The 13,139-nt window shown below is 36.7% G+C and overlaps 1 protein-coding gene across 7 annotated transcripts in view; it reads right to left on the bottom strand.

The window, feature by feature from the left end:
- Window positions 1-13,139, bottom strand: part of LOC126753129 (slowpoke-binding protein) — an 86,976-nt gene that overhangs the window by 11,172 nt on the left and 62,665 nt on the right. For all 7 annotated transcript variants that reach the window (XM_050464318.1, XM_050464315.1, XM_050464316.1 and 4 more), the window contains 6 exons: window positions 5,629-5,836; window positions 5,303-5,539; window positions 4,608-4,789; window positions 1,976-2,177; window positions 1,616-1,741; window positions 1,373-1,515 (listed from right to left, as the gene is read on the bottom strand). In XM_050464318.1, the coding sequence (XP_050320275.1) occupies window positions 1,373-1,515; window positions 1,616-1,741; window positions 1,976-2,177; window positions 4,608-4,789; window positions 5,303-5,539; window positions 5,629-5,836 (1,098 nt within the window). The remainder of the gene's footprint in view (window positions 1-1,372; window positions 1,516-1,615; window positions 1,742-1,975; window positions 2,178-4,607; window positions 4,790-5,302; window positions 5,540-5,628; window positions 5,837-13,139) is intronic.

The following is a 13,139-nucleotide window of genomic DNA, read 5'->3' as shown; positions in this document are numbered from 1 at the left end:
CCTCTTCCCGGCCCTACAAAAAGGCCTGGTGCCACCGAAACACAACAATCCTTGCTAAAGCAATATCTGCGTAAACCTGCTTGATCATATCAAACGTCTCTGTCGCATATTTACCGAGTTTCACACAGAATTTAATTGCGTACTCTGCTTTAACGAACGCTGCATTTTCGGCTTGCACCACTCACAGAAGTACGCCGAACGAAAATGTTTGTCTGGACACTCCAGGTGCTCATAGACAACTGACCAGCCGCTCGTTCGTTAGCTATTAACGCCCTCTACCGAATCCAGTCGGTGCGCGGACGCTACGAAGTACAGTCGCGGCGAAAAAAATCAGTCCTATTACTTTCCGGACAAACTCTTTATATTTGTAAAACAATAGATTTTTGTATCTCACAAGTTGTTTTATTCATAACCTTAAAAATCTTAAGTCATATAAGCGACCTTAAATCAAAAATAACGTGAAGAGTGTTGGTTTCTAACTGATCTCTCGTATATAATTTGGCCGTTACCTATCCAAGATAAAGTACATACATCTCCAAAAATAACACCCTTCAAAAACCACTAATTTAATTTTTTTAATGATAATGGCGAAACCGATTTTAACCGCCACCAATATTCTGCAAACATGCAAAATTAGAGCCGTCGAGTGCGCGCATCATAAACTTTTTAATTTTTGCTGCTAATTAAGTGAGCTACTCGGTGGGGTACTTGTGTAGTTGGAATAATGCCGTTTGTATAACACCGCGCTGCCAATTTACACTGAGGACGCGCCGAAAACCGTAGCTCTTTCCACTTTGTAAGCTGGGACACACCACAGGTTTATGCGAGTAATCAGCAAACACCAAATAAAAAATTTACACTGACAAAACACAAAGAAATTACTATAAATATGTGATGAAATGTGATGAATGTATGTATGTATCAGGATGAGGAGAGAATGCTGTTGTTGTTAACAACAATGGTGACGATGACTACACGCACACAAGCGAACTCTTACGAATAGATGTGATGAATGGCGAATACAACGCGGAACTTCAGTACAGAACTAACAATGACATTAGAGGCGAGTTTCGTGTGTGAAAGTGACAGAAATATGAAAAATTGCAGTAGAGAACTAGTGAATAGCGTAAGATATGCCAGTCAGACGATTGATGTGTGTATGGGTGTGTATATGACACTAAAACATTGTATGGGTGCTTTGGGGGGTGAGATGCAACATAAAACTGATATACATTACTTTTCTTTGTTAAGATTTTAATAATGAAAATTGATATTTGGCGCTTGATATCTAGGCTAGTTTTTATGTTTGCGCTTAAATATGATGGTGTGTGTGTGTGTGTGTGTTTGTATGTCTATTTAAATAAACACTTACCCGCGTCGACCGTCGCGTGGCGTTGATGGCGGTGTGCTCGGTGAGCTCATTTCGCTAAGTGAACTACCGAGCGATGCACATTGTCGCTTCTTAACGGCATACAAGAGATTGAGTGTGGATCTGCTTAGGCTCGGCTTGATTGTCTACACAGCACATATATATATATATATTTATTTGAAATACAATGAAAGTATAAATTTCTAAGTCCTCATTGTCAGCTTTTTGCTTTTTAGAGATACTTACGCTAAAGCAAGGACCACGTAATTCACGCAAATCGATGCTTCTGAAGAGATCACATAAGACTAGGTCTTCGACGGAGGGGCATACACCGCTAGGCGGTTCGAATATTAAGCCAAGTACATCTAAAATCTGTTTTGGTTATAGAGAAAAGGTTAATAAATTACTCAGAAGTTAAACATTTTTTTTTTAATATAATTAAGGGTTCACCTTGAGAGGGTTTCCTAGGTTCGGAAATTTTTAAATTTTTCTGGTATTCTTAATATTTTCTTTTTTTCTCTTTTTTGTTTTTAATAACAGAGCTCAATAAATAACTTTGTCAGTAATGCTGACGCTCTGTCTCTTAAATATAAAACTTAAACTTACTTGTGGGTAATGCTCTAATTCCATTTCGAGCACCCGCATGGACGGTTTGGGTGTGGTCATTTCTTGACCGGTACACATTTCATATAACAAATGACCGAAGCAAATGATATCGACATTTTCGATTTCCGTTGTACTGCGCGACCACATGACAGCGTTAATGCGCGAACTAAGGCCGAGCAGACCATTCTCGAGGCCGGACAGTCTAAGAAAGCATAAGAATAGCGTACTTTGAATATATAATATATCTGTTTGTGTTATATTAAATTGATTTTGAACATTATGTATGATATATTGTAAAACAAGGTGGCTTAAAATGTTGCTCATACGCCCTGTTGAGACTCGCGCCTTCGTTAGAATATTTCTGTATGCCCTACAAAAAGCATTGCTGATATATTTTTTTATTACTTTTTTTTAGTTCTCTCCAATTTTTGTTGGCATTGTTGTTGTAGCGGTTACCTAGTCCCCGTTTGGATTGTAAGATTCAATTGGTTGGCAACGAAATCATATAAATGTACCATTTCGATGGTCGGACCATAGAGAGAGGGGTTTTAAATGAGTTGATTCCTTGGGCAAAGAGGTGGCTGATGTCATGAGAGCACTCTTTCATGCTGGTCATATACAATATTTGGTATGTCGGAGTCGATTTTGGGTAAGTGGGAGTTAAACCTTCTGCAGTAGCCATAACAAAGTTGAGTCACTCTAAATTCTCGGGGCAACTCCAGCTTTTTGTCTGCTATGAGTGGTGGTTTGACTTCAAGCACAGGAGGCAGTCGATGAAGGAGTGGATAGCTCCACTATGCAAGGCGGTCAGTGCGTATCTAAACTTTGTTGCGTCTGTAGTTTAGTTGGCATATTGTTGGATGCCGTCGACGGAATAAAGAAAGGACCTCTTGATGGTTCTAAGAAGTGGCTCAGTTTCAAGCAGACGACTGCCAGCGTAGATTTTGCGAAAAACTGCTTGGAGGGGAGTTCATTGCGTTGCTTGATCGGAAGCTTGTAGGACTTACTTAGAAGTTGCACGAAAGGCGACATCAAGAGGAACCCTGTAATAGTATGTAGTGTTGTATTTTGACACGAATGAAGCCTCTTCGTCTGTTGCAGATAAGAAATTTTCAGTTCTTGTGGATTCATACAATAGAGAGAATTAGAATCAAGTAAATTGACTGATGATTTCACATATAATTGGAGATTCCAAGTGCAGACAGGTCCTTCTTCAACTGGTCTTTCCAATGGAGTGGAGATCTTCCTCTTCATTTGCCTCCACAGGCGGGCGCTGAATCGAAAACCTTCAAAGCTGGAGTGTTTTCATCCATTCGGACGACCTAGCCACCGTAGCCGCTGTCTCTTAATTCGCTGAACTATGTCAATGTCGTCCGATAGCTCATACAGCTCTCTCGAATACTCGTAACGCCATCACATGTTGTAATAGTCCATGCCGTTGCACCATATAGCAAGACGTGAATGTTGAGTGACTTGTAGAATTTGGTCTTTGTTCGTCGAAAGAGGACTTCACTTCTCAATTTCCTACTCAGTCCGAAGTAGCACCTGTTGGCAAAAGTTATTTTGCGGGGGATTTCGAGGCTGACATTGTTGTTGGTGCTGATACTGGTTCCAAGATAAACGAAATTATCTAAGATTTCAAAGTTATGACTGCCGACAGTGAAGTGCCGACTGTTTGTTTGTTGTCAGAAGATATTTTATCTTGCACTTGTTCACTACCAGATCAATTTGCTTTGCTTCCTTTTCTAGTCTGGAGAAAGCAGAACTAACAGCGCGGTTGTTGAGGCCGATGATATCAATATCATTGGCGTACGCCAGCAACACTCTTATACCTTCTCTATGCAGATCTGCAGCTCGAATTAGGTTTGTGCGCTGGCTTTGGGATCCGCCACGTAAAAAAAACACCTCCATGAAAAGAATACTCTTTAGTTTATATAATTTGAGCGTTACATTGAAAACACACGCTTAACATAGCTTCTACATTCCACTAACATCTGCTCAACTTAATTAATTTCATTTGTTAACCAATTGTTGCAAAAAAGGTGAAACTTTAAAGCAATTGCATATTCATACTTGTACTTAGAATTTGCACTTTGCATCTAATTTTGTCTTTGTTTGTTAGTTGGAGTGGCTTAACCTACTTTTGTGACACACTCAGCAAGTTGAAGGGCTCTAATATTTGGTTAACAGGGCGACCGTCAGCAACAGAATTTGAAGCACAGTTCTGCATTCAGACGTGGTAAATGTCGAAAGGCGGATTCCTAGTACAAACATATCATATATATGTATTTATTTTATAGAATTTGTGTGATTTGGACAACATATGATGGATAAGCAGGCGAAGAGATAAGGGAAAGTGTGTTGTAATCAGCAAATTCTCTTTGCTTTCAGCAGTAACTTTTTTGTGTTTTTTTGTAATTACTAAAATAGTAAAATTGTATTAAAAATTGTCTTTCATATGGCATGCTTAAAAATATGCAGTTGAGCTCGCCACTTTTACCTACATTTCTTTAAATGCTTATTTATTGACGACTGCTTTATTTTTAACCATTTTAACTCATAATTTATGCACGCGACATATGTGAAAGCGCCCATATGAGAACAATTAATTTATTTTGTGAAGTGTACCCACCTGGCGGCGCCATTTTGTAGAATCACATTTCCGCTATGCAAATGTCCGTGCAGTGGGAAGCCGCGCTCTTTCAGAAACAGCAACGCCTCCAAGATTTGTCGACCCAGCCGCTGAACTTGTGAGACGGGTAAACCGTTGGGTTTTCGTGTATATTTGCGTGCCCACGGTTCGTTCCATTGCGCCTAGAGCAGCAGCATGCAATTAAAGTGGATTTAAAAGAAAACATAAAAATAAATGAAAATGCGAAAGTAAACTGTATATGAAATAGTGGCGCAGCAAAGTAATTGCTGCAAAGCGGACTAAAATAAACGAAGTACACTTGAGGCCAATGCCATTACAACATACAACAGTATGGAAGTCGCATATACATATGTATGTACATGTGAGCACATATGCTTGTGCTATGCTCACTAAGGTGGGTCAGCTACACCGAAAAATTGCTTATTAGACACTTCTAACAAAGAAAGTTGAAAGCGAGTTAAGAATTTTTGTAACTGATAATAAGAGAAATTAGAAAATTGTAAGGGGGATGACATTCCATTTACAATTAAGAGCTCATACTTGCAGATATTTTCGTAGAGGTGTCTAAAAACTTATTTTTCGTGTTTTTTGACTCTCCCTTATGCACATTTACATATGTGTCGACATATAGGGCAACACCTGTGTATGTCGAAAGAAATTTGCGTTTGGTTTACCCTATAAATTAAATCCTTTAAGCTACCACGTGAATTGAATGGCGTCACCAGACAGGCAAAATTGCTAGAGCCAAGCTGCAGAAAACCCAAATCCAATATCGGATATATATAAGGATGATGCAGTGAGCCGAGCAATTCCATTAGCATCGGCTTCGGATTCTCATTGGCGGGCAAATCCTCGAAGGCGACACAGTCCGGTGGGAGTGGCAATAGTGTCAGTAGACGATCCGTGCGTACCTGTAAATAACGACAGTTAGTGTGCAAATCGTTTGTTTTGTTATATAAAACAAATCATGTGCGTATGTGCATTTTAAGGCACTACTCACCGTTGCATCGGTCACGAGAAACCAATTCTTGCCATGACGCGAGCCAATTTCATCCAAATGTGCGATTATCTCGTAACGACCATTCGAGTTCTGCACCCACTCCTGCAATGCATTAAGTGCGCGCTCGCGTTGTGCACGCTCACGTGGACTGCGCTCCACAATGCCATTGCCGCTATCCAGCGCCGAGTATTGATATTTCAGATTTGGCCTGAAAGTTGAATAAAATGTTCGAAAATGCGGCAAACTCTGGCTTAAATCGGTACGGGTGTTTACTATAAAGCCGGTGGTGGGATCAAAAGGAGGGATGGGTTGGCGACGATGGCAAAATAATATATAAACACTCATATAACGCTATATTTAATTGATTTTGAGGGAGGGTTGTTGGGGGGCGTGTTTTTCAAAATATACAAATTTTAGCTATATAATTTCGATAACTAATTTCAATAACATATTGTACATAATAATAAAATTTTTGCGGTTTTTTGGTTTCTATTTTTTTTTTTTTAATTTTTATAAAATATAATTATTTACTAAATCTAAGAAAAACTTAATTTAATAATGTTTTGTAAAAAAAATTTGTATGCTGTATTCGGCAAATGCTGCTGACTAAGGTTTCTAATTATGACGAGGAAGTGTACTAGAACTGAGTTAATTTTTTGTTATGGCGAGTTGCTTAGCTTTTCTTCAAAGAGTTTTATTAAGAGAGTTTGATATTTTTTTACTTTTAAAGTTTTGAAAATTTTGGAAATTTTATAAAATAATTTAACTTTTTCCAAAAATTAAAATAATTTTTGAATTGGTAGGTAATAATGGGTGTTTCGGTACATAATTTTCAATTAATTTTGCAATTTAATTTTTTTTTAACTAAGATGTTCCAAATTCATTATAGATTTGTAGGTAATAATGGGTGTTTCGGTATGTAATTTGCTGTTAATTTTGAAATAATTTTTTTTAATTAAGATATTCCAACTTTTAGGTTTTGAAAATTTTGAAATTTAAAAAGAAAAATTTTAAATTAATGTAACTTTTCCAAAAAATTAAAATAATTTGCAGAATTGGAAGATAACAATGGGTGTTTCAGTATTTAATTTTCAGTTAATTTTGAAATGTAATTTTTTTTAAATTAAGATTTCTTTAATATTAATTTTTTTTTATATTAAATTTTTAGAAATTTTCCTCACTCATTATACTTAAAACCGAAAAATTTTCAAAATACTTCATATTTTTAAAAAATCATTTCCTATAACTGCATCTTCTTTTCGATCCACTTTCGAACCCACAAACTTCCTCCACATAATAGAAATCAACAGTAGTCACCAACACACAGGCATAGTATACATATGTATGTTTACTGTTATTTGATAGCGCAATTTTAAAAATACCGTTACACATATACATACGTATTTCGTTGCCTGTGCATTTGTTATACATACATACATATTCATAGAAGCATATGCCATGCAATGTGCTGCCACTGGTCACAGACGTCGGACAAACAGTTTGCCGAACATAAGTGGCAGTGGCAGCACAGTACAGCGTAGCACAACAGTTGACAAATGATGGCACACAGCGGCGGCATGGCACAGCGGAAACGGAAGAGGAAAAAGATCAACCATTCACGGTGGATAATCACAAAATGCTCCTGCAAACTGTCGTTAGTTGTTCGATTATCTTATTAAAATTGAAAATGCCTGCAAATCTTCTCTGCGCTGACATTCACATACTCATAAGAGATACTAAGCTGAATGGTATGTAGTTGTATATTTTCAAGAAATGTTCGAAATTTACTTTGTTTTAATTGAAAAGTTGATATGAAAAAATTGAAATAAATTTTTATATTAATTATGCGTAAACATATTAGTTTTTTATGAAGTTGGAAACATAGAGTATTAAGAAAACATAGAGCAGCAAAACACTTATGTTTTTAGGCAAAGCAGTTTCAGTAGAGAAAACCGAAAACATGTAAAGAATTTGTATAAAAGTATTTGTGTGTTGATTTTTTGTCTTATAAAGTGAAGAGTCTGTGTAGAGTGAACATTTATTGTATAAAATTCTATTTTATTTGTGCAAATTCTTGGTAAACGTACATATAAAAAGAGCTTCAAAAAATTGGCAGGTGGAAAAAGCGAGCGACATCAAAAGCCATTAGAATGAGAATTATTTAGACTATAAAATTTGAGGTACATTCATTTATTAAAAAAAAAAATTAAATATTTTTGTGATTTTTAATTACTATAAAATGAGTATTATTTTGACATTTATTTAAAAAATTTTTTAAAAATATGCTTATCAATGGTTTTCAATACAGAGTATGCCTTAACTTGTTATTATTTCAACTAAATAGCAAGACTATATCGTTTTACTAGCCTTTGTTGTGTAGTCAGGTGTTAGTGTTAAACGAAATAGAAGAGTGAATTTGTATACTGATTTTTACGGTCGTAAAATTGAAATTCGTGTAATTGCATATGAATTTCGGTCAGATAAAGAAACGAATAAAAGTTTAAAATGGAAGAAAGTTAATTTATTTGTATGCGACTATACATATTCTTCTTCTTTATTGGCGTAGACACCTCTTAAGTGGTTACAGCCGACTATACATACACATAACTAAATCTGAAAAAGTAACCGACCAATGATTTCTATCAATGATAAACGTTTTTTTTAGTTATTTCTTGCTGCAGTTTTGGATATAGACAACCTTCAATTTGAACTGTGGTAACTTAATGAGAAACAACGTAAAAATTAATCTCGTAATTCCCTTCACAAATGCAAAAGGTTCCTTATAAGAACTTGATTCCAATCGTTCAGTTTGTATGGCAGCTGTGTGCTATAGTGATGCCGTGTGAACAATTTTTTCGAGCACTATTGCATTATTAGCTTAGACAAGAACCCATGCCAAATTTCGTGAAGATATCTCGTTAAATGAAAAAGTTTTCCAATCCGACTCTTTAGTTTGTATGGCAGCTACATGCTATAGTGTTGCGATTTGAACATTATAAGCCAATATTGCAATATTAGATTAGACAAAAATCTATGCAAAATTTTGTAAAGATATCTCGTCAAATGAAAAAGTTTTCCCCGGTTTTGATCGGCCATTTTGTATGTCAGCTGTATGCTAAAGTGAACCGATATCGACAGCTTCTTGAGGAGAAAAGAATGTGTGCAAAATCGATCAGATCGCTATATGAAGAACTGAGGGACAGTCTTGCTTATTCGAATCAAATGGTACCCCTGTTCATTTAAATGTACCATATGTACCTTATAATATCTCCGACGTTTTATTCTATGTGTTAAAAGCTTCGTCGCGAACTTAATATACCATGTTCAGGGTATAAAAACAGTGAGGAGGTCAGTCAACAATATTTACTGGCGGCTTAATATACTGCTCGAGTCGCCTGCTAAGTGCGAAAATTCTTGGCGCCTTTGCGAATCACAAACACATTGCGAAGGCGAGTGGTGCGTATTTTTATATACTCTTTAAAAGCAGTCGATTGTATGTACATATATAGAATAAAAAAATATATAAGTGTTTGTGTTTACATGCAATGTGCGATTGTGTTGGCAAATCAACCAAAAGCGCCTTTGGCAGCGCCACATTAACTGCAAACAATATCCGAACAAAAACCAAGTCGCATAGAAGCAGCCAAGCAGGAATGGCGATAGGCGCATTTTCTTTCCGAGCATGAATAGTGAATAACTTTAAATTATTCATATGAATGAATAACAGCCTTGAACTCGCTGGCTGAAGAAATGTGCACTTGAGAAAAATGTACACACAACTGCATACACACACACACAAATACATTTAAGGAAGAGCAAATAACCGTTATGCCCAGTAAAATGCCAATTTTTGGCTGCGCATTCAGTTGCGTACAAAGATTCATAAATTTTTTACTGAATTCGCTAACGCGCAGCTATCTTTGTGATATATTTGTTATATAAGCAAGCATGCCGGTATTTGTTTGTATGTATGCATGTCCCCTTGACTGCAGTGGGCATTTAAAATGTTGCTTGGGTCTGTGAAATAACGGAAAAGACAGTGGAAATTATGTAACTGTGAGTGGTAAATTAGTCCCCGTCGTCGACGTTATCCAACGGAAGGGCCAAGAAGGGTGCTGTTTCAACAGGGTCGGACCAAAGGTAGAGAGATGTCAGATGAGTGGGGTTGCTGGGGCATGCAAAGGGTGGCCGGTGTCATGCGGAGACTCATTGCATGCAGGGCATATATTGGATATGTCGGGGTCTATTCTGAATAAGTAGGAGTTGAATCTGCTACAATATCCAGAACGAAGCTGCGCAAGGGTCTTTCTCGCGGCAAGTCGAGCTCTTCGTCTGCAATGGGTGGTGATTTGACTCCGAGTACGACATTCACTGGAAGGGAGTCAGTGAACCACTGTTAATGGCGGTCAGTGCTTGTCGGAAGTTTGTTGCGTCCGAAGTATGGTCGACGTATTGTCTGATGTCGTCGACGTATTTTATGAACGACTTGTTGATTTCTGCGAAATCATCCCCAAGAACTGCCTGTAAATTCCTCCTTAACTGGGAGCATACAGGCCTCACTATGTAGGTGTTCGATAGGAGACTTCAAAAGGCATCCTATCGTAGTCTAGAGTGCAGTATTCTGAACAGGTCTGAAGCTTCCTCGTCTGCGTTTCACTGCATCCGGGCGACCAAATTGATGCGGATTTGTTGCCAACGACGTTTTTTTGAAGTTTTCTCTATGTGCTGCCGGCTAGCGACTTGAAGAGTTTGCTGCGGTTCTGTACTTTGGCGTTAATCGCGGTCGTATGAGGAGAGAAGAAGCACAGATTGTTAAAAGTCACATCTAAAATTTTACCATATTGACGCCATCGACTGCAATATTAAGATTAAGTCTATACTCCTTCGTCCAGTTTGTAAATATAGTCGCTTTGGGGGAAAGTGTTAAGTTCCGTGCAGAGAGGAAGCGAGAAAGGTCGGATAAATCTTATAGTGGTTCTATATCGGCGGTTCCGACAAATAAGCACCTTCTTGAAGAGAAAAGTATGTGTGAAAATTTTCTTATCGATATCTCAAAAACTGAAAGTCTAGTTCACTTATATACAGACTGACAGGCGGTCGAAAGGAAAGACAGACGGGCACGGCTAAATCGACTCAGGTTGATACGCTGATCATTTATATATACGTATTATATATTTATACTTATATATACTTTATAGGGTTTTCGACATTTCTTTCCGGGTATTACGAACTTCGTGGCGAGCTGAATATACCCTTACCAAAGTAATGAAAAAATAAAAGACGCCGGTACGCGTTAAAACATAGTAATTCTAAACTCTCTACGTGAGGTATGCACTATAAAAAGAAATTCAATTAAAAAAAAAAACGAGCATGCCACCTTGAACTATTCATTGTAAGGGAAAATTTTATTCTAGCAGATATCCTTTAACTCCCGTATGCCCTTTGACTATTTTCATAAAAAAAAAATAAATTTTTGTCCAAAAGAAGTCTTTAAAATTTTTGTGTATTTTTATCTATAAATTGCAGTTAAAAGTCCAAGCTCCTTGAAGTGATTTGCTTCTGCAAGCTGTGGGAATTGCAACTTCCTCAAACAAACTCTGATGAAACAAATTTGGAAAATTAGATTTAAAACTTCCTTAAACTTAACTAAAACTTACAACTACAACCTAAGCAACTGCGCTGTAAAATGTGGAATGTCATTTCAATGTTCTATATTGTCTGCTTTGAACTTTGCTATGCAGCTATTCTTCTATTCCTTTACTATTATCAAGCCTCATCTAAACTCATCCGATTATGAGATAATAAAATGAAATTTGAATACCATGTCGTGCTCCATATTATAACACACTCATACGTTCCTTACACTATGCTAAGTTATGCGCATTGTTCTCTCAAAATTGACATAAGTATGTACTTGTGTGTATATAAGTTAGTTATACGTATGTATGTGTGCCCTCTTCGGTGCGGTGTGTGTGCCTTGCTCAGTGTGGTTATGTGCCTTGCCCAGTGCCGTGTGCCATAATGCCAAGGTGTGTGTAGTGTTCTTTTAAGATTTCTATGTTGTTCAGACACCTTGTACTATTTCTATATACATATACATATGTATATACCTATGTAATAATATGCTAATACACATAAAATAACTATAAAGGGATTAATATCAAAATATTTAGTTTTTGTTTTTGTAGATGGCTGTTACTGTCGTTTTGTTTGTCAAGCGCTGATGTCATATATTGCTTTGTGAATGCGCCTTTATATAATATATATAGTAGTAGACATTTTTTTTAAGAAATTACGAAAGTTAAGTCAAACGTTGCAAACTTAATAGTTTTCTGTTGTTATTACAATTATAAGGACTGCTGTGGGTACACTTACAAATTTTTGTTTTAAGTTTCGGCAATGAAGTATAGAGAAATTAATTATTTAGTCTGTTAAAACTACTTTTGTAATTACAGAAAACATTTTTTTCAATGTATTTATTCAATTAGTGAAGAGTATCTTTATTATTTTAAAGGCTCATCAGAATCTGAGACTTTTTTCAATTTTGTCACAGCACCCTTATAGCAAATATCTGACGATTTATAATTAAGCATAATAAAAAAACAAAAAATTTCGGTTGAACCGAAAACAAATACCCTTCACAAATACAAAAGTTTCCTTACACGAACTTGATTCCTTTCGTTTAGCTTGTATGACAGCTATGTATATGCTATAGTAATCCAATCTGAACCATCTCTTCGAAGTTTGCAAAATTATCGTGGACAATAACCCATGCCAAATTTCGTAAAGATATCTCGTCATATGTATAAAAAAGTTTTCCATACAAGCACTTTATTCCGATTGCTTTTTATGCTAAGCGATCCAATCTGAACAGTGTCTTCGGAGATTGAATTTTTGCCTCATATAATAACCAAAGAACTTTATCGTTTTGTTTGTATGACAGCTATATGCTGTAGTGGTCCGATATCGGCAGTTCCGACAGATAAGCAGCTGCAGGGAGAAAAGTTGCATAAAAAATTTCACACCGATAACTCAAAAACTGAGGCACTAGTTTGCGTATACACAGACAGGCGGACGGACAGACTGACGTACATGACTAAATCGACTCAGCGCTTCACGCTGATCATGGTATGTATGATCCAACGTTTTCTTCTGGGTGCTACAAATTTCAATGCAAACTTAAGGGGTTACATGGGCTTACGGATTTCAAAAGATCGATTTTCGTATTGTCTTATTAAATTCTACAACACCTCTAGAATATTGTCCTAAAATTTTCAAGTTGATCCGAGTAATAGTTTCGGAGACGCAGACTCGTGCGCTCGAGGCTACCAAAGCTAAGTTCCCTGTCTTCAAACGCGGTTTTCTCGAAACTGTGGTTTTGAAGTTGGTTGGCAAGAGCTCTCGAGAACTACTCAACTGATCTTCATGAAATTTTACACTTAAAGACTTGGACGAAGGATTTTTTTCGATTACATTTATTTGAAAAAAAAAAAATATGTCTCGAAATTTTC

This window comes from Bactrocera neohumeralis, chromosome 3 (genome assembly GCF_024586455.1).
Source record: "Bactrocera neohumeralis isolate Rockhampton chromosome 3, APGP_CSIRO_Bneo_wtdbg2-racon-allhic-juicebox.fasta_v2, whole genome shotgun sequence".
Classification (NCBI taxonomy): domain Eukaryota; kingdom Metazoa; phylum Arthropoda; class Insecta; order Diptera; family Tephritidae; genus Bactrocera; species Bactrocera neohumeralis.
This window is presented reverse-complemented; position numbering and strand designations above follow the sequence as displayed.